At 42.6% G+C, this 22,215-nt stretch overlaps 1 protein-coding gene across 1 annotated transcript; it reads left to right on the forward strand.

Moving 5' to 3' along the window:
* The first annotated feature begins 268 nt into the window (after positions 1-268).
* LOC114631620 (40S ribosomal protein S11) lies at positions 269-844 on the forward strand. The gene has a single exon (XM_028780008.1). It carries the CDS (start codon positions 320-322, stop codon positions 794-796), a length of 477 nt encoding a protein of 158 aa, XP_028635841.1. The 5' UTR covers positions 269-319; the 3' UTR covers positions 797-844.
* The last annotated feature ends 21,371 nt before the right edge of the window (positions 845-22,215 follow it).

Raw genomic sequence — 22,215 nt, forward strand, 5'->3', positions numbered from 1 at the left:
GCCCCACATGCAGCTCCACGTGTCTGAAATCCACCACAGGCTAAAGCACTGGAATGAATCCAGTCTCACTCCTGCAGCAGCAGATAATAGGTAAGAGGAATTCTCTTGGCTTTCATTGCCAGGAATGACGAGAGAATACTCATTTAGTGCTACTGTGCTCTGAGTCCAGAGGTAAAGGCATCCTCTGGCAGACTTGGAGCTACTCAAGACCAGTTCAACACCAGTCAACAATCCCTCTTCCCCTTTAGAAAGCAGTGATAGGGGTGAATAAGGAAGCCGGGAGTGGGCCTAGCCTTCCTTTTCTCAAGCTGCCGGGAAGATGGCGGACATTCAGACAGAGCGTGCTTACCAAAAGCAGCCTACAATCTTTCAAAACAAGAAGCGTGTTTTGCTGGGAGAAACTGGCAAGGAAAAACTCCCTCGGTACTACAAAAACATCGGTCTAGGATTCAAGACGCCCAAAGAGGCCATCGAGGGCACCTACATAGACAAGAAATGCCCCTTCACCGGCAATGTCTCCATCCGAGGTCGGATCCTGTCTGGTGTCGTGACGAAGATGAAGATGCAGAGGACCATTGTCATCCGCCGGGACTATCTCCATTACATCCGAAAATACAATCGCTTTGAGAAGCGTCACAAGAACATGTCTGTGCACCTGTCCCCCTGCTTCAGGGATGTACAGATCGGCGACATTGTCACCGTTGGAGAGTGCAGGCCCCTGAGCAAGACTGTACGATTCAATGTGCTCAAGGTCACCAAGGCTGCTGGCACCAAGAAGCAGTTTCAGAAGTTCTAAGGGGACTCTGGCCAATGCCCTAGAACAAATAAAGTTATTTTCCAACTACAAAAAAAAAAAAAAATAGAAAGCAGTGATAGTTAAAGTAAAACTATCTTGGAGAAAGAAAAGAGATGTCATCTCTGCCATCAGTTGGTAAAGCATGCGCAGTACAACTTTACCCTATTACCTTTTCGACGATTCTAGATTGTTTCCAAGCCCACATGCCCATGTTACTGAGAAAGCCTGAGTTATTACTCTGCTTTACAGTCTACAGACTGGAGAAGTAGTTCAGAGTGGCTCTGTGAGAAAGACCGAGCAAGAAAAGGAGTAGGACCCAGGCCCTCCCCTACCATCTTGCTGCTCTGAAAGTCATAGAAACACCACCAGACAAAACAGCCAGGGCAGACTGTAGCCAGCCTGGAGTTGCTGAACTCCAGGGAGAACAGAAAGGGCTTTTATGTGGTTTGAGGCTACATTCTATGATTCTTTATGTAGAAGCAAATTGTCCTTTTAATTATTGTGTGGGTTGTACTGAAATAGATGAGCATTCCTTTAGCCACTGGCAGCAGCCAGAGTAGCCCAGGTGTTCAGCTCGAAGACTGGCCAAGTTGCAGGCTTGATGCTTGCAAATGGGAGCGGAGTGTGTGTTTCAAAACACAATGTTTTGTTTTGTTTTGTTTTGTTTTTTCAAACTCAGCTTTTGGAATATTATAAAAGGAAATCACAATAGAAACAAGCCATTCATGGTGGATTTCTTTTATGACAAAGAGTTGGGGACATGTCCTAGTGGATAGTGTGTGTTCTCTGGGATGTTAAAACACAATGACCCATCTCAGCTTGTGAAGTTTACAAATATGGTTCATCTGATTGAGTATCTGGGACTGTCCAATTTTGAAAATCTCTTTATATATTCTTTTGTAATTCAACACAGGAAGAAACATTGGCCTGCATAAAACTGGAGCTTACAGTCAGCAAAGGAAAAAAAATCGGAATGTCAATTATATCTTCTTTACTCTTCTGCATGAACCAAGTATTGATCATGGGTTCTGCAGGGACTCTCTACAGACAGTACAATCCCCACCTTCTCTACTTCTGCCCAGGCCCAGTGGATTATAAACACACATTGCTTTGTTGTCCAGTAAGGGCTTTCCGCAGACAAAGACCCAAGATCATGTCCCCTTTTCTGTCCTCAGCACCCTTGAGGGTTTTCTGAATCCCTACTTTACACTCTTACCACCAGACACTTTGAAAAGGAAGCACAGATGACTGAGCAAACTATATGACAACTTTCCTATTACTCTTCTTCGGGACACAGCTAGAAGCAGGGAGTTCACACAACAGCCACTAATGACCTTTGCCACACCATCCATCTTGGGCATAACACCCCTCAAGTTACTTTCTAAAGAATTTCTGTCTTTTCAATTGGGCCGGGCTGTCTTTGTAAGGCTTTGAGTCACTCTTTGGTGGTATGTTTATTTAAGAGAGACACCAGATCCTAGTACTATGACTCAGTTTCTCACACAAGAACCATAAGCATGAGTGGGAATACTCACAGGGCTCATTCTTCCCCGATTAAATGTCAAAAGTCTGTGCTCCGGTGCTTACAACCTCCATCTATGCCACTGTCTGATTGGAATAAGCAAGCCATACAGCTGTGGATCCAAAGGCAGAGACTTCGGTGAGAACTGAAAGCCAGTCCGCCTGAGGAGAAGCTGATTCCCTGAGATACTAAAAGGCAGCCACTTTCCCCTGTTCAATAGCTAGACTGAGGGAGAGTTGCTCAAAAAAAAAAAAAAAATCAGCTCCTCTCCTTTTGTATTTCAGGAGAGCTACACTTCTCCTGGCCTCCCAAGAAGAACAACCCCCAGCACTTGAGAACCCAAGACCACACAGCGGACCTCCCTGGCACCTGCTTTTCTCATAGCTGGTGTTACTTCTCAAGACCGGGACACACAGCGCAGGAAACTGCTTAGCAACTGCACGTAGGAAACTAGGATTCCTGTGCACCCCCCTGCAACCCTTTCTGCCCTGCTCTTGTTCTCCTGTTTTGTTTCCAGTCCTTCGTGATTCAGTCATTGTTCCATCCCACAGCCACTAACCGGTTCTGCAAGCCCCAGGATCTCAATTGGGATTGGGGTTGGGGCTGCCTGGGAGCCTGAGGATTACATGCAAAGCCCCGCAGCCTGCCAGGGTGAGCCACAGAGGAGCAGGCTCCTTGGGTAGCCCGGTGGTGGAAACTCTTAGAAACCCTGGTTTCTCTGGAAGTGACTGTTTTCCTTTCTCCTTTTGTTAGGCTCCTGCCTCTGACCTTCACCCTCACATCTGCAGCCTTGCCAGCTCTCAGGGTTTACTTCTACCCTTTCCTCTAGGAAGAAGACCAGTCAACCCCAATATGTAAATTCTATTTCCCACAGTATGTTTTAAAATTCCATTGTATTAAGAGAATCCACATCATGCGTCCTCCCATGGAGTCAGTCTCTGAACATGCCTCCGAGGCTGTGATTTCTCTTCAGCTCCGTAAATCTATCTCTGTGTATCTGTTCCAGTAATTTTCTTTTGTTTTCTCTCTCTTTCTGTTTCTCTTTATGCCCGAGGATGCATCCTCATGTGTCATTCTGTCTGTGGAAGTTTCTTTTTGCTTTAATTCACTCATGTGTGGGTGTACATATGTATATGTTGTACTGATATACATGGACATTTATGCTCATGTGTGTGTGTAAGCCAGAACGCAATATTCAGAATCTTCCTTAATCAATTTGCACCTTATATTTTGAGATATGGTTTCAGTGAACCTGGAGCCCACTGGTTGGCTAGATGGTTGATTAGCAAGGTACAGGGATTCACCTGGCTGTCTCCCCAGCTCTGTGGTTACAGATGCAGAACAACCATACCCAGTTCCCTGAAAGAGTCTATCTCTCTTTACCTCCAAGCTTCTCATTTCTCTTTCTTTCTCTGCTTGCTCTCCACCCCCACCCCACAACTTCCCTTTCCTACCTCTGTAATCTGGTGTTTTTGTTCTTAAGCCTGGTGACTTTGCCCAGGTCTCTAGTGAGATGCGATCAGTTTGCAGGACAGCTAATTTTGCAAACTGAGGGTTAATTTTCCCTCATCCCTAGCAACTTGCCTTCCATTGCAGAATCCCTTCCATCTCAGAATCCCTGAGTCTCGCCAAAAAACACTTCCTAAAAACAGGCCCACGTGCCATGGCAGGAGCCACCCAGCTGCATGGCAACCCTGGGTGCTCCAGAGGAGACAGATTGACAACTGCAACCCACAGCTAGCTGGGATTGCTCTGGCGGCGCTCCAGCTAGTCAGAGGCAATTCATATGAAATCAATAGGCCAAATCGACATTTTCAGAAGTTAACTCAAAAAAATCCCCGAAGATTAACCAGCCTGCGGCCTTTGCTATGAAATTGTTACCACACCACTTTCTTTTCTTTTGAAAATCCAGATGGGCAGATAAATCCAAAATGGATCAGCCACATCTGCCATTCCTCCACACAAATTATACCCCTCCCAGCACTCCCCTGTCTAACACGCAGAAACACTCAGAGCCTGGATGAGCGGATACTTCATGTATGCTGTATGTTTCAAATTCTTGTTGTATGAAGAGGAACTGCATTGTGACCCCCAATGAGGCAGAGATGACAAACTAAAACTTGTCCTTTCGAAAAGTAAGAACCACAGCAGGAGAATGGCCACTGCTGTTCTCAGGCCCACATGTGTCAACAGTGGTAGCCAGCCCGTCAGCTCCATTCTCCAAGGGACTGAACCACTGTTCAAATAAAAATCTCGTAGGCAGCTTTTCATTTACAGAGCCCTCTACCCTCCACATTTGCTGAGTATAACAGTATTAATATCATGGCCAATGTAGAGGTGAAGGCCTTTGTTGCAAGGACACAAGAAGGGAAGGGAGAAGGACACAGGCGGTATGGTGATGGCAGCCTCTGAGGTCAGCACCGTGGATGTAGAGTGGCTGACAGAGGAATCAGAGCAGCCCCTGGTGTTTTGATCCAAGAATTAAAAGTCAAGGCTGTGATTCGGAATGTCTCTATGAGATAAGGCTCTAAACCAAGAAGGATGTAAAGCAAATACAGACGTTAAAATCATAGAGAGAAACAAATTAAAAGATCTTTGGGAATGCAGCATACGAAATACTTGATAGAATGAAGCTGGCTCATGTCTGCTTCTTAGATGAGGGGTGCACAGGGCGTTAGAAGCCTCGGTTGGTAGTGTAAAGTGATGGCTATGCTAATTACTTTGATTTTATCATTACTCAATCACAATATCTCTTTATACTTCATGAATATGTGTCTATCAAAACACTTTTCTAAAAGGTAAGCAGAATCTAAAGCAAGGACAGGAGGCTTTTCAAGCCCAGATTGTCTCATCCTAAAAACTCATATTTTTTAGGTAAAAGAATATTTCCAAAGGTGTCTTTATGAAGAAAAGAGCCTTGCATTTTGAGACAGCCGGGAAGTCAAAGCTTTGACTTTCCTGTCAGGTCAATAAAGAGAATATAAGAAATCATGTTTGGTGTAAGATGGGGCTTGGTGAAGAATTAAGAGTATACATGAAGTTTCACTGTAGCATTCTGCATCCAGGAGAGCAGCAGAGGCCGATTCATCCCTGTGAAGTGAACGGTGATGACACAGGTCGGAGATGGAGCGTGCGATGGAAGGTCTCACAGCACCTGCTTCCTCCAGCTGACACGGTCAGGCCATCAGATGCTTGTAGCAGCTCTCAGTGCCATTCTCAGAGGACTGGGGACGAGAAAGTTTTTATCTGCACAGAGAAGTACTCCTTTGGGGCTATGACATGAAAACCCAGCTGTTTGGAAGTTTGAATGAAGATAAACCAGAAAAGTGCCTTGGGCTTCACACCATTGTATTAGTGTGAGACAGCAGATTTGGACTTCCTTGAGGCTCCGGGTCAGCAAGCTGCCAGGCTTCTGACCAGAGAATGGCTTTGGGATTACCCTTCCTGGAAGCTCCCTTGCTGACTGACCTCCACTACGTTGATCCTCGTATGCCCAGGCTATGTGCCAGAAGCTTACATGGCCCTACAGACTTTACCAGCTCTGTCTTCTCTTTACTCTGCTTAACTGAAAAACATCACTGCCCGACCCTAGCCTTGGAATATTTTTAAACCGAACAGTCTTGTCACAGTTCCTGTCACAGGTTTAAGGTTGGACAGTGGAGAGGTTGTGTTGATGTTTAGAGTCAGACTCTTCTGTGTGACATGCATCTCCTTGAGGGGCTCAGATACAGTGTCTAGACCATTGCCCTGCCAACTGCTGCAACTATTGTCTTCCTACTCGGCCTGCTCTGCAGCAGTGAACACACACCTTTGCACATATTTTACAGGTTAGATTAGATTTCCTTAACATCTGGCTCCTCTCATACTTGCTCCAAGTACATGGTCCACTGTGACAAAGGGACAACTGGGGGTGGAAGCTGCATCCTAACAAAATCCCTTTCTGTTTTCATTTCTAATGAAGCCAAGAGGTCATAGTTTCTAACCCACATATTCCACAGGGATATACTTACTTCCAGTCTCGATGCTAGGTGATATCAGCTCAGTAGCCAAGCCTAGAGTAGACCATTTTTATGGCTGCAAAGTCACACAAAATAGTTTTGAAAAATATTCACAGTTGTACAGCCAGGATCCACTAAGTGCTTCCTGGCTCCATCTCTGGTTTTCAGCATTTCATGTGTACTAATTTACATACTCCTCACAATAGCCCTGTGAGGTACTAAACATGAACTATTTAAAGCAGAGGAGGAGAGTGATAACCACACCAATTAAGCCATTGCCTGGGATCATGCTGCTGTGAAATAGAAGAACTGGGGTTCAACCCAGGCTACCTGGCTCTGGATTCACACCTTTCTGTGCTATGTTGGGCTGTCAAAAACATTTTGGCAGCCAAAGAAACAGTCCAAATCAAATATAATTAGGTTTGAGACTTCTGGACAGCATTTTCATGGTCTCTGTTGGCCTGTCATACTGCTCAGATCTCAAGGATGTGTGAGACTCAGAAAGGAAGGTGTCATTAATGGTAGCTAGCAGAATCAGAATTTGAGCCCAGTCCAAATTAAGTACCATTTCTTCCTTTCCAACTTATATAAGGGGAAACACAGGCAGGTAGACGTTCTGTGAGATGCGTCCTCTTTGCAGAGAGTCCAGCCCAACCCTCTGTACAGGATAGATGCTGAGTGGACATAATTCCTCTGGAGTCAGACCATGTCATCAAGCTGATTTCAAGGCTCAAAATCCAGTCAAATTCACAAGAGTCTGGATTTTCTTTTGTACTCATATTAAGGGAGGGGATGCTTTTCCAGATTCCGCCAGCTACTACTGGAGAACAAGGCAGACAAGAATAAGGCACAGGTGGGCAGCCCTGGGCTCTCTGAGGATTTAGACTTCAGTCTTTTGAAAGCAGAGCATCATTGTGGATCTTTGTCTGGAGGACTCTAGGGGAAGACACAAAACTGAAGAAGCCAAGCAGCATGAATTGCTTAGTCTTGGTCAGCCACTCTGGGGTCTCACTTGCTTCGTTTGTAAAGTAAGGTCCAAAATGCTACTGATTATACTAAATTACTTGGCAATTCAATAGCATTTCTCACTGGTGACACACAATCGCCCATACAAACTTTTTTTCTATTCACCACCTCCTTATTAAAATATGCTCTAAAGAAAGTATCAATAGGACTTTATTTCCTTGTAAAGATGAGCCCAATAGTAATTGTTAACAGCATGTTATATTAGGGGTTTTCAACTTCCTTGCATAATCAACAGTTAGATAGTAATTTTCTAACTTAGAGAGTAAATAGTATGTCATAGTGCTTATTTAAGGCAGGTAAACAAAATTATCATCATCAGCTGGGTGTCTTGAAATAATCCAAGTGAGTTTTGTCACAGTTTTGGAGGCCAGAAGCCCAAAGGTCAGGTGAAGGTAGCCTTTGGTTCTTTTTAGAGGCTCAGAGAGAAAATAAATTCTCTGCCCTTCTCCTAATCTCATTTCCTTCTGGCCCTCTTTAGCTTGAATGCTCATCACTCTGACTTTTGCCTACCTTTACATATCAGTTTTTACTGTGTATCTGAGATGACCGTTCTTGGATTTAAGGTCTACTCTCATCTAAGATGACCTCATGATTGGACTCTTGTCTTAAATCTATCTGCAGAGAACCCTGAAAGCTTACACACATTCCTCTGGTGAGCATGAATTTGGAACAGGCCACTACTATTCAATCCATTGCAGATAGGTTTTCCAGAATAAAGGAACATATGGTAAGCAGAAGAAACGACTGTGGAACCTGTTTGTTATCCAGTACTCAAGTGTGAGCAGCCACCAATTCTCCTCTCTAGACTTTATAAAATAGGCTCAATGTATCCCACAGGTCTTGCCAAATTGGCATCTGGATTACATCTTGACTAGGTCACGCTACCTGTCTGGAACTTACATTTCAGGCTTCAACAAGGAGATTCCACTGCCTGTTTATCCATGGTCCCTAGTACACATGCCCAAATTATATAACTGCATGGATGACTAGCCACCTTTCTTGGGCAGTGTGACCTGAAACCTATTCTCTGTGACTTGCTTGCAGGTTTTCTGCATGTATAGCAACTGCGACATCACACACGTTCCAGATGTTTATCTCCTAATTACAAGTTTCTGATGTGCCAATTACGGTAATGTACTTATTCCATGCTAATATTTTCTCTTCTCCCAGAGGGAGCTGCCAGGGTGGTTTTGACGAAAGGAGAGACAGAATGTCTGTAGTGTGTTTAATTAGTTAGTGGCATCCTGGTCATGATGAACACCAGGTGCCAAAGCTATTGTGAAGCATTAAGACCCAATAATCATCTGCTGGTGTCTATTCTGACAGAAACAAGGGAGCCTTGACTTTCAAGGGGCCCTCCGCTTTCAAGGAGATGTGACAGGCAGGGAACTGCTAATCAGCATATAAGGCGATCTGTGTATTTTTTTTACTTTTCAAAAGTTGGCTTCATTGTTTTTTTTTTCAGAACTATTACATCTTATGTTTAAAAATTGCACATTAAATTTTTTAATGAGTTTTTTTAGAACATATTTTGGTCATATTGTATACCATCCCCCAACTCCTCCCAGACTCCAAATCTTCCCTACTTACCTACTTTGTGTCTTCTTTTGACTAGTAAGGGGTAAATCTATTTTATAGAACAGCTTGTGGTTGGGAAGTTGGAATTATACTGGAGGCTTGATGTCTAGCTGGACATATCCAGGCAGCAATATGAATTTGTAGGGCTGCAGAGAAGGACAGAGTCTGAGCAAAGGAACTGAGGTGTAAAAAGCAATGAGGTGTTTGTTATATAGTTGGCAGCTGGGCATTATGGACACAGTGTGGAGAGATGAGGTCAGAAATGCAGGCCCCAGGCAGAACTTACAGCATCACAAAAGCCAGGCCAAGGAGTTGATTGTGTAGAGATGCATTGTGGTATAGGCTGCATAGGGAAAAACCATTTACTGTCTTCCAAAGGCCTGATGAGAGGAAGTCAAGTGGAAGAAAAAAGAAGAAGAAGAAGAAGAAGAGGAGGAAGAGGAAGAGGAATAATCATCCTTGCAATACTTCAAATGTGCAATATCAAAGCAACCAGATTGGGGCTGAACAGGAGATTGGTTAAGAAGACCGACGTGCTGTGGGGAGAGGACGCAGCTGAGAAAAGCAGAGGATATCTCTGCATTCTGACCTAAGTTGATTTAGGACATCCTCACTGAGATGAAGTTAGCAAGAGGAGGTACCAGTCTGAGTAGGTAGAAGGATACAGCAATGGAGATAACATGGAGTCATGAGCCTAGCAGACTGCCTTCATGCTGGGTGGGACAGTTGTGTTAGGTGACCAGGGGAACATCAAAAGCCCAATCTATATCCCTGTAAAAAGTACTCCCAATATTTGTCTTAGTTATTTTTCCTGTTGCAGTGATAAAATACTCAATAAAGGCAATTGTACTAGTTACTTCCTTGTTGTTTTGGCAAAATACCATGACCCAAAATGACATGTGAAGAAAAGTTTACTTTAGCTTACAGTTTCACAGGGATAAGAGTCCATCAAGGCAGGGAGGTATAGCAGCAGACAAGCATGGTGGCAAGCGAGCAAGGTAGCAGGCAGGCATGGCAGCAAGCAGGCATAGTGGCAGAACAAGAACCACTAACAGGAAGTAGACAGAAATTGAAAGTGCTGTGGGATTTTAAGCTTTTGAAGATCACCCCTGTTTACATGTTTACTCCAGCAAGGAGGCACTTCTCCACAACCTCTCCAAATAGGGACATCACCTGGGACCAAGTGTTCAAATGCCTGAGCCTGTAGGGGACTTATTTCATTCAGAACAACCCCAGCAACAGAAGGAAGGAAGGATTTATTTTGGCACACAGTCCCATGGTTCAGTGGAGCAGAGCAGAGAAGTCATGGCTACAGGAACAGACAACTGGCAGCTCAGAAGCATGGATTGATGCTTGCTTGTGCTCAGTTTGATTTCTCTTTTGTATACTGTCAAGAGTGAAGCCCTTGTGAAGGTACCACACCTTTTTGGGAGGGGGAGGTCTTTCCATCTTAGTTAACCTAATCAAGAGCATCCCTCAGCCGTATGCATGGAGTCTTGCCGTTGAGGTGATTTCAGATCCTGTCAAGTTAACCATCAACACTAGCTGTTGTAAGGTTCTAATCTGTAGCCATAGCGCTCTCCACTTCTACCCAGGAATTATGGAAGCTCCCTGCTCAGCTGTAGACTTCTGACTTCAGATCTCAGCCTACAGTCTCCCCACAGGCATAGGCAGCAATTGCCTCAACCTGTTCAGGGCACACCACCGTCTCAGCAGTCTCTGTCTCCCACATCCCCTGTCCAGTGCATTGCTGGGTTTGCGTGGGACAGAGATTCCTGAATCTTTCTCTGAGTCCATCACTGGTGCTAAGTGGATGCTAGAGAATCCACAGACTGGAAGGGTGGGTAGAAGCACACAGTTTCTCCCCCCCCTCGCCTTTTTGTCTTCCAAACTTTGCCATTCCTCTTACTATATTTATGCATCTGTATATTTGCTAACAAGACTTTATGGTCAGAGAAATATGCAAGTTAAGGCTTGTGGCGAGAGAATGAAAATGTTTGATGTGTCTGAGTCATTCTGGAGCCTTTAAAGACTGGTTCCATCATGAGAGGTGGGTTTATGGTGAATTGCCTTTGACCAGCAAGTCTTTTCTCCCTGGTATCACTCAGTTCTTCGATTCTCTTCTCCATCTTCCTTCCTTCTTTCAGTAAGTAATGAACAGAATAAGTAAGAAAACAGTGGCTGGAACCCTGGGATGTGGAGGCAGTCTCTCAGAAGAGCCAGATGTTATGACAGGAGAAACACTTGACACAGGTCCTCAAGGCCACCAGATTCTACCTATTCTCCATCACTCTTTATCTTCCCTCTTCTCTTCTCTTGCATTTTAATACAAATGAGATACTAGTAAGATGGTTTGACACAGTCTGCTCTCAACACTTTGCATGTATTACTTTTACAGAATACTGCCTATGATATAAAGCCAATCCTGGCAATTATTTCCACCTAGAAAATTTTGGTGACATATGGTGGCAGATATGTCTGAGACCTTGGGATTAGATGAATGGCTCCCTTCTACTGTACACACTACCTGCTCAACAGTTAAGACATGCATGTCTCTTTGACTCTGGGTACATCAATGTCCCTTGTGATTAGGTGAGAAAATTGTGTGAATGGAATAAGAAATGATCAAATAAGAAGCCAGGAGAGTCCCTGGTATCTTTCCATCAGAACTGGTGAGGAAGGTATGCTTCTTTGTTTTCTGTGTCCTGCATGTCTGGCCACAACCAAGATGACTAGCAGCGCCACCCAGGGCCCTGGTGTGATTTGTGCATAGTTACTTGGAGTAATCTTCAGCTTTGTGGTTTAATTATCAGTAGTAAATTTTCAGTAGTTTTAACAAGAAACCCTGTATTTTCACTCTGACTTGGGCATCACAGATATATAGCTAGTTCTTCTCCGGAAGTTGGCATTTTGGCCATTTCCCTTCTCAATGTCACTTTCCAGCTGCCTCCCCTCCCAATGCTCTTCGGACCGCTCCCCCACAGCACAGACCTTTCCTTTGATCTGAGACATGGCTGGTTCCTGGGTCCACACCAAACAGGAGAATGATGGTGTCCAGCACCAGATGCGATTACTCAAATCATTTCCTCCTGTGACCAGGACTTGCTTTAATACTTCCCAGGTACCAGGTGTTACCCCAAATATCTGCATGTGGAAGGCTTTGCTTGCTCTATTCTTTTCTCTTTTGGTAAGGCAATTAGGTCATTTGGAATATGAAAAGCTTTGAAACCATGAAAATATTTTATTTGAAGTTGAGAAAGGACTTTGATAGGATAAGACAGCCATTTCCAGTTTAAACAAAGAAAGAGGAGACTTCTGTAAGACAGTCATTACTTAGACTCCTTTGTCTATTATGTGAAGGCCTTAAGGAGTCATTCTGGTAAAGTGGATTAGTCTCAGCAGGTAGAAGCTGCAGAAAGAAATCTTTGGATTTAGGATAATGAAGAGCTCCCAGAATTCAGAAACATCTAGAACCAACCCCATAAGAGAATTTAGAAGTTGCCTTTTATCCTGGCACCTTGTGTTTGATGATTATAGTGATTCTGAGATAGCTGATTTTTTTTTATTTGTTTGTTTGGCTTTTAGTTTTTTTCTTTTCTAGTCAAATGACTATATATGTATATATATTTCTGCTTACGTCTAAAAGCTAGGGTCATCAAGTTTCTTTTTGGTATTTCTGAAGGAACTAAATAAAAATGTATAAATAAGCAAAAAGATATTGATTACTTTCAATTTCTGTCATAAACCAATTATCTTGGTTGGTGACCCTCTTCAAATAGATGGATGGGTGAATGGATGAACAAATCAAGGAAGTGAGAAGTTTATTACAGACAATTCTTCCAAAATGCACATGGTTTAGAATGTAGATTCTGGGTGGTGGTTTCCCTAGGATAATAGCATTCAGTAGTTTTACCTAGCTCTTCTGATCTTGCTGCTGAGGATCTAGTCAGCCTCTGAAGTGTCTATATTATCCTGTACAGAGTGAAGCTAAAAGCATTAGGTAAACCATGGGCTGTTTGTGGAAAACTCATAGAAATACCCATGACCTTTTAGCATCACAGTGTTCTCAGCACTTCCTCAGGGAGAAACCACATCCTGGAAACAAGTCCCACACAGGTACATGAAGACCCAGCTGGAAATGCCTCTGTTCATTTCCATGGAAGCAGGGACACAGGCCTGGAAGTCAAGAGGCCTGGATGCTCTGGTTTTGCCTCTAAACACTCAAGGAGATTTGGCCAATTTCCATCTCTTCCCAGGGACTCAGTTTTCCTATATTTTTTTTTAAATAAAATGTGCCTGTAATATTAAAAGCATATGCCAATGCACACATACATATGTACATAAGCGCACATACATGGGCACACATACTAATCTTACAACAGCCACTCCATATAAACATTCTCAGCAATTCCACCTAAGAAATTTGATGCTTGGGTAGAATTTGTTGTGTGTATGATCCTATCTCTAGCCACTGACTGACTTCTTCACTGTTAGTGTTCCATCTGTTATGAGATCATTCTCAATAAACTGACAGTTTTGCCTGGATTTTCCCTTGGCTAGATGTAGCAAGATGCAGGAAAGGTACACTTACAAGCTGGTCATTGAATCTTTTGCTGATATGAATAGCTATTGAAAGTCTTAGCATTTTCCTCAGTGTGAGACATGACCTTGTATGGACTCCAGCTTTGAAACCTCAGACTCACAGGGTCTCCTTTATATCATCAACATAGCACCAATTGTAAATATATTGCAAGCTTCACAAAATAAATGCTAGGTCCGATTGGTCCATTTGTCTTTATTTAAATCAGTGGCTTCAGCATCATAGAGCCTTCCAACATACTAGAAAATGCCAGCACCTTCATCCTTGCTTTCTCTTATATGTAATCAGTCAACAATCCTGTCTGAAAGTAGATTTCCAATGGGCTGTTTGATATTCCTGAGCGACTCTACTGTATAAGGTGTAAAGATATCATGCTAACCTTCTCTCTAACCTTCACTCTCCTCCATGGACTCTGTAGCATCCTAGAATCTCTGCAGCTGTGGGGACCACAATAAGCTGTCCCAGCCCTCTTCTCCACCAGGTCCTTCAGGGAACATGCCATCTTCCTTCTCTCCTGTCAACTGAAGTGCCATCTTTGTCCAGACTCTAGGTCTTGCCTTGCCCTGGTCTTGGGAACCATAGCTTCTGTTTTTTGTTTTTGGGGGTTATTTCATTTATTGTTCATTTGTCCGTTCCTTTCCTCACTTTTAAAAGTTATTGTTATTATGTATTATGTACATGCATGTGCATGCATATTGGCTATGTGGGTGCAAGTAGCATCCCATGTATGCCTCTGTGCCTGTGCCACAGTGTGTGTAGAGGATAATTTTGTAGAGTTGGTTCTCGTCTCCGTTTTTATGAGTTCTCTCACCACAAGCCTTTATGCCTTTACCTCACAAGCCACCTTGCTGACTCTCACTTCTCCCATTCTTAAATGTAAATGTCCCACCTCTTGGTTTTTAGAAAAGTTCTCATTGCTCCTCGTGGTTTTTTTTTTTTTTTAACTCCACACATCCAGCCTTGTTCACTCTCTCCCTCCTGCTGATTCCTCAGTCCCTCAGAACCTGATCTTTCTATTCTACTAGCATCACTTCTTGGTTCCCATGGATCCATTTCTTGGGAATCTAAACTCCAGTCACTCCCAAGGTATTTTTAATTTGGCTTCTCAAAAGTAGTTGACACTATCAATTACTCTCACACCTTCAAAGATCCTCTTCCTTAGACCAAAAGTTAGTTAACTCTTCCAATCTCTCTAGACATTGGCATCTCCACTGCAAACTTGTCTTCCTCTGGCTTCCTCCATACTTGGATGTATGTTTTATTAATCTGAGTGAGTGATACTAGGCTGCATTGGCACAGATTTGCTTTCTGTTTGTTCCTGCTCCCTGTCCATAGCAAGGGAATAGCAGGTCACCTCTGAGAACCACATGGCATCACTCTTTGACATGAGCAAAGTTGAATACTAATGAAAGAAAGTCTAATTCTTTTCTCTGGATTTCAGAATGGTTTTGATGACAACTATTTGATAAAAGTATCTAGAGCAGTTGCCCTGTGCTTGTCTCATCATTGTGTATGGGGAGCTGAGGGCCAGGAATCATTAGCCTACTCAAGAGGAATTGAGGTTGAATGAAGCTGTGTTCAATTGGCTACACTAAAGGACACTCACTCAGAAACACTTAATAACACCTAAATTTGATACTGATGACAAGACTCTGAACTTCACTTTGACTGACTAGAATTAGACATTTGGGAGGCTTGGAGAAGCATGAGTGTGTTTTGCATGTGTAAGGGATGGGAACCATCAAGGGTTGGGGTCAGACTCATAGCTAGCCTTTTAGACAGCTCTGAATGATCTCAGTCTGTGGCATTCACATCCTTGTACAGACTCCCTCAATATTAGACAGAGCAGGCCAGCAGGCCTGAACCACCAGTAAGCTATTTCAGAAATGACAGAGTATGACTTGTGACTCTAGGTCATAAAAAATAAACTTGTTGTTTGTTTCTTGTTGACCCTCTGTGGGGTTGGTCACATGGAGAAATCCAGATGTGATGTCAGATGAGCATTGGGTGGCAGTAGGGAGAGTTCCACATGGAGTCAAATGAAGCCCTCCTGCCAACAGCCAGGCAAGTCTGTCATTCTAGAAGCATATCTTCCAACCCCAGTCAAGCCTTCAGAGGCAGCCATTGTGGACTCTCTGAGAAACCTTGAGTCATAGCCTCCAGATAAGCCCTTCCTGGATTCCTAACCCCCAACACAGAGATGCATGTTTGTTAGTAAACTTTATTGTCCCCAGACTGGCCAAGTCATGTATGTTGGTATCTGAATCTTGGCAGCTACTTTCCTATCTCTTTCTTTCTCCAAATTACCTTTCTTCATGGAGACCTGAGCAAACAGAAGAACATAAACCTGCTTAGACTCCATTATGGATTTCCCATTCTTCTCAGGTCAAAACCCAGACATGACTAGACCTAAACAATTTGACCTCTGATGACTTGCCTAAACTTTTCTCTCTTGGCTCATTTAACTCCAAGTTCAGACCAACCAACAAGATTTCTTTCATTGTACAGCAGGCTTTTTGTTCCTGTTTTTTGGTGTAGCTTTTCATACAGGCTTCTTTCTTCATGGAATACTTCTCTGACCTTTTCTCCTCAATTTGTTATTCATTTTTCTTTGGCCATTACATCTGTAAGAAACCCAGTCCGATCTTCTCTGCCCATGATTGGAGGTGACCTTTTATTTTTTTTTTTGTGCTTTGTGGCAATATATTCCCTATTTTACATTAGTTACTCTTTCTATCACTGTGACAAAACATCTGACATAAACAAGGAATAGGGTAGGAGATGTTTATTCTGACTACAGTTTCAATATGGCTGAGTTTTTGAATGTGGTGATGGGAACATGTTAGCTGTTGCATCTTCCTATGACAGTAGACATGAAGTAAAGAGCTGCAGGTAACCAGGGTAACTACAATTTTCAAGGACTGATTCCTTGTGAAGCATCCCCACTAGCTTAGCTTCATACCCAAAGGTCCAGCAATGTCACCAGAAGGGGACCTACTGTTCAAGCATATGATCCTGAGGAGGACATTTCAAAATCAAACCATAAGTTGCCTTTACTACTAAACATCTTGTGATATGATTGGCTTGTTATTGACAGTGGCGATATTAATAATTTCTTACAATTGAAGCCCTCTAGATCTCCTGGTAAATGTGCTCTGAAGAAACTTCCTCTTAGGATTCCAACACCTTGGTTTTAATCTCCAGACTTATCTGATTTTACTTAGGGCAGCCTGGAAATATTGAAAAGCTGAGCTCAACCAACAAAGCAAAAGAACCGGCAAATAAGTAGTTCATCTTCTTTACCCTAGTATCCACCTCATCTCTGAGATGTGCTGAACAATGTGGCTTGGAGTTCCAGTAGATTTGAGCCTTCTGTGAGCATAGAAATTCTCTCCACATGAATACACCCTTAGTTTACTTTTTTCTTTCCCACTTTGCCTTCTAACCACTCTTACAGCATCATACATCCTTCTCAAACAACTCTCACACATGTCTCTTCTCTGAAGGTCTGACTCCATAGCAGGTACCCGCCTCAAGTTGTAGTCATTTAGTTAGCAGTTGTAGTCATTTAGTTAGCATTTACTATGAGCTGTTGGCCAGGCTAAGCTTTTTGTTTGGATTAAATATATTAATTCTCTTAGCAACACAATGAGATAGGTACTAATCCACAAAAGTGAAATAATAGTACTTAGTCATAGGATTGTTATGAGGATTAAGTGGGGTAACATGGGTAAAGAGCTTAGTGTGTGGTAAGACTGGGGGAGAAGATGGGCATGAAGAGCTTAGTGAAGGCCTCAGTTCTGGTCTCTATGACCAACCAATTGCCCAAGATCACTTGGACGCTAAGTGTTGGATTTTTACGGAGTTCTGGTAGATTCTAGAGTGTTCAGTCACCATTCAATAAGGGCATTTCAGTTATTTTTCACAGCAGACTATAAGGTATTTAAGAGCAAGAACTACACTTAATATATTCAGCTTTATTCCCAGAATCTAGCATTAAGATGATATGAAGAAAAGAAACGTGTGTTGAAAAACATCTATCTTTTGGCTCCTGCTACACGTTCAGTTTGTATTACTCATCTTTATAAAAATTTGTTCTGTGATCCATTGAAATAAGCTGAAAATTCCTTTCTGAAAACAATATGTTGTTCTTTTTCCTCTGTTCAGGATAGCTTGCTTGTTTTGTAGACAGATGTACCTGGCTTTGTATTTGTCTCGCATATGAAAGAAGCAGAGACCACATTCCATATCATTGTTATTGTCTGTTGCATAGCAAATCACCTGGAAATTGAATAGCTAAAGACAACACATGTATATGAACTCATATGGTTTCTGAATTCAGATAGCTGTGTTGCATGGATCTGGCTGTTCAGCTGGGAGTAGGGGCAGGCAGTGGTCAAGGTGTCTCCCTGGGTTGCATTCAGAAGGTTTGACTGAGGCTGAAGGTTCATTTCTGATCTATTCATACCATTGCTGATAATAACTCTCAGCTCCTTCTCAAGCAAATCTGACATAAAATGGTAGTTACCTTTTCTGAGGGAAAAGGAGAAGGACAAAGAGAGATGCTCAAGATTAAAGTCATAGATCTGGTGTGACTTAATCTCAGAAGAGACATGTGATCACTTTGACCATGTTTGATGATGGTCAGAAGAGTCTATAAATAATTGTTCTGGAATGGTTGTTAAACTTTGGATAATCTATCTGATTTACCAACCATGATACAAGAAGAATTAGACCAAATAAGACTGTGACTACCAGCGGACAAGCTCTCCAGAGAGCATCTTTGAGACTGGGTGCAATACCTCACATACTGAGGTACAATCAGGATTTTATGTGTCTAACATATAGTTTTTCCTCAAATGTATTGAATCTGTTTTGTGGGATCAAAACTAGATAATCAAGTTTTGGACCTAAAGAACATAGTTTGCCAGCCAAAGTTTAACAATCATTCCAAGACAATTGTCCCTAAATAAATATGGCTATTGAAATTCACATCCTGCTGAAGACTGAGCCAGCAATACTTGGGAGAGTCATCTGCAGAACACTTCATTTTATTTTAGTGATTGAATAATAGCTTACTGTGTATTTTATTAATCTCAACAGTTCCGTGGTATATATACTTCCCACATGAAGACAGTGAACTTTACAAAGGTAATTTGTCAAAGAGCACAAAACTTACCTGTGATAAAAATCAAGATTCAAACCTGGAACTCAAGGCTTCATAACCAATTTTTAAATATTATCCTTAACTACAGAGTGGCAAGCTACTCATATTATTAACTAAAATAAGGAGAATTATTATTATTGTTGTTATTATTATTATTGTCTTTTGTGACAACCTCTATATTCATAAACAGCAGTTTCCTCAGAGTCCTCCTGTTGTTGTGCATGTGTGGGGTATGTATGTAGATACATGTGTGTGTGGATACACATGCTATTGCATCCATGTATAGAGGTCAGAGAGCAAAAAAAGGATTCTTCCTCTATTGTTTTCTGCCTCATTTGTTGCTGTTGTTTTGTTATTTTGAGACAGGGTTTAATGCATAGGCTTATCCTGGACATTGACTACCTAGTCAAGAGAATTCCAGGGATCTGCCTGTCTCCACTGCCTCAGTGAGGGGATTGCTCACTGCTTTCCAGCATTAGTACTAGAGATTCAAACTCAAGGCCTCAAGTTTGTCTGGGAGGCTTGTTTCCCAATGAGCTATCTCCTAACTTTTCCTCATGGTTCTTTTGCATGTAACTGTCAACGAAAATGGTCTGCCACCTCATAGAATGTGTCTAGTCACTACAGAGTCAGAAGGCCCTGATACTGCAATGGTAAGTTATTTGAATTTTAAAGCACGGCAAGCCATACTGGTCTGTACTGCCTGGTCCCCTTTACAAAAGGATAAGATAAACCACTTAGAAAACAGATTCCTGGTAGTCTGTGGAGTAAATGGCAGGCAAGACCTGTACAAGTAAGCACTTTGGGCTTCTAGCCAGCAAGGAATGCAGCAAAACCAGCACTAAGCCCCAAGAATCCATAGTGACAGAACTGGTACTTATTCCATGGACTGGGCCTTCACTGTTCATGAGCCATGATGAGAGTTTGATGTTGCCATGTAAAGAGGGACCACTACTCAGCCACCTAACTGCAGGAAGAAAGGAACAAGACCATGGATGCTTGGGATCCTAGTTAGGCCAGGGAAGGTACAATGCCTGCATCATTGTATCCAGCTTCTGTCACATTCTGGGCTTGCTGTCATCTTAGCTTTCACCTGCAACCTACTGCAGTGGCACAGAAGGAGCAAGCCTTATCCCCATGTGACAGATGAGGACACCGTGACTCAGAGAGGTGAACAACGTGCCAAAGTCTAACAGCAAAAGTAACCACAGTGTACTGATTTCTAAGCTATTAATTAACTTTCCAACTGTTTGCCCATAAGGAACTGGCTTCTGAGGTTAGAACCCATTCCTAAGTCTCTGCCCACCACTTACCAGTCTCTGCACAGCCATCCTCTGGAGTCTGTGCTCATTCTTTGAAGTTTGCCCTCTTCCACTCTCAAGTGAAGGGGAGGTCTTCTCAGTATTGCAACTCATCCATGGTAGCTGAAAGGGGTCTGGTAATCCTTAAAGAATGTGATGTGTCAGAGCCACGGGACAGTGTGGAAGGACTGAGGGACTGAAGAGAGGGATGAAAACTGGATTGTAGCAGCCAACTGTCCTTCTCAATTCTCTCCTGTTGAACCTCTTTTTTATATCGGCTTTCAAAAAATCTAAAGAAGATCCTTGCTAGAAGAAGATGCTTTGTGACCAATGAGGCAATGAGGAAGGGCACCCTGCTCTAGAGAACAGCCACTTCAGGCCTTGGCACACCAAGACAGATGCTCACCCTGTAACTGGGTCTCCAGATCTCCCTTAAAATAGTTTTATGGGTTCAGGCATGATTATCTTGGGTAACATGAATTTGCAGGACCAAGTAAGTACTGGGGAATTAACTAGTATAAAAGTCAATGCTTATAATATACAAAGCAGAATTATAAATGGAACAGGAATTTAAAATGTAAGTCACATTCTCAGGAACCAATGGATATTGGTAATAGGCAGTGCAAGTAAAATGTAAAAAAATAATGAAGCAGTCATTTTAATAATAATGAATGCAATACTTTAAAGATATGAGATATGGGGCAAAGTTGCTGGAGAAAAATGGAACTGAAAACAGCAGCAGAAACATTCAGAGGGCTTTAGGATCAGGTTCCTTCCTACTGGTATCAAGGGAGGAGGAAAAATATAAAGAGAATGATAAGGACGTGGAAAAACAGAATGGCCAGAGTTGAATGATAGTAGTTCAAGTGATTTTCTTGTACCCCGGTGACCTCTCACTGCTCACTTCCTGGTAGGTCACAGTGCACTGGGTCCTGTGGTTTGGAATCACAATCTCAACTCTGCCATGTAAATGAATCCATTTCCACAAGTGGATCACAATGCTGAATTCAGTTTCTAGTTCAGCCTTCCCCTTCCTTTATCCTGGGTTGCTTTACTCTGGAGCCTTCTGTGGCATGAAGGGCATAGTTCAGTTTCCTTTTCTCTGACTTGTGTTTCTCCAGCTGCCTTCTATCCCAATTCTTACTGTCAGTCCCCTGTTGGTTTTGATCCATCCGAGGTCTCTGGATGAAGAGGAAGAAAGAGAGAAAACAAGACACATGTAAAAAAAACAAAACAAAACAAACTACAACAGAAGTTGGCTGTATGTTCTCTGGATGATGCAAATGCCTAGAGCCAAGCTTTTTCTTCTTGAGTTCTTTGGAGGTTTCTTCTAGGCACCTCCAACCTGGAGTCTTTGGACATGGATGAATATAGCATTATACTGGCTGGTCTCTCTAAGCTCTTTCCCCATTGTAGAAGTCCAACAACCCTTGCCTCTCCATCTACCACCAGTTTCCTTCTCCACCTCAAGATGATACCACTAAATAAGTTAATAGACCTATTCTATGTACCACATCTAACATCCCTCCCACACATACATACACACACAGAGGCTCTCTCCTCCCACGAAGTCATAGAACCACAACTGAGCCATAGTAAATAGGAAGTTGCTGTTCTAGCAACTGGGGAAAGCAGATGGATGTCAAAGCAAACACATTCTGCTGGCTCTGTCCCAGTGCTCTTGCTGTCTCAGCCTTTGGATTTCCTGGAATGGGTTACATCAAGCCCAACAGCAACTGAAGTTGGGGAACTTGTTTCAAAGCTTTCCAAACAGTCCCAGTGATGTTCTCATCATTGTCTTGAGTGGAAAATAACTTAGACCCAGAACAGTTTCTTCTCTACAAAATCATCCCTCTCTTTATTTGAGAGAGATTGAGAGAGTCAACTGACAGATTACAGTTTGTGCCCTCCATGGTTGATTCCAAAGGCTTGTACTTCATAGTTTTGGGTGAGCTCTGGTCTTCTCTGTCTCAGTTTCATAATTTGTAAAATGTAAATAGGTCTTAGCTATACAATTAATAAAAAGATTAAGTAAGATGACACATGGAAAGGATTTACAAATATACTGAGGGTCCCAGCTGTTGCTCTTATAATGTAAAATCCCCATGTAAACATTGGATGCTATCATTAAAGCAAGATGACCCATAGGTTCCACATTATGATTAGTGGATCGGAGTTTACAAATTTTCCTGAATCCCTGAGCTTAAGTATGAATAAATATGGATCA

This window comes from Grammomys surdaster, unplaced genomic scaffold (genome assembly GCF_004785775.1).
Source record: "Grammomys surdaster isolate TR1022 unplaced genomic scaffold, NIH_TR_1.0 363, whole genome shotgun sequence".
NCBI classification, from domain to species: Eukaryota; Metazoa; Chordata; class Mammalia; order Rodentia; family Muridae; genus Grammomys; species Grammomys surdaster.

Bases quoted from the DNA above. Each gene is read 5' to 3' on its own strand.
- LOC114631620 (XM_028780008.1), top strand. From the start codon at position 320: ATGGCGGACATTCAGACAGAGCGTGCTTACCAAAAGCAGCCTACAATC.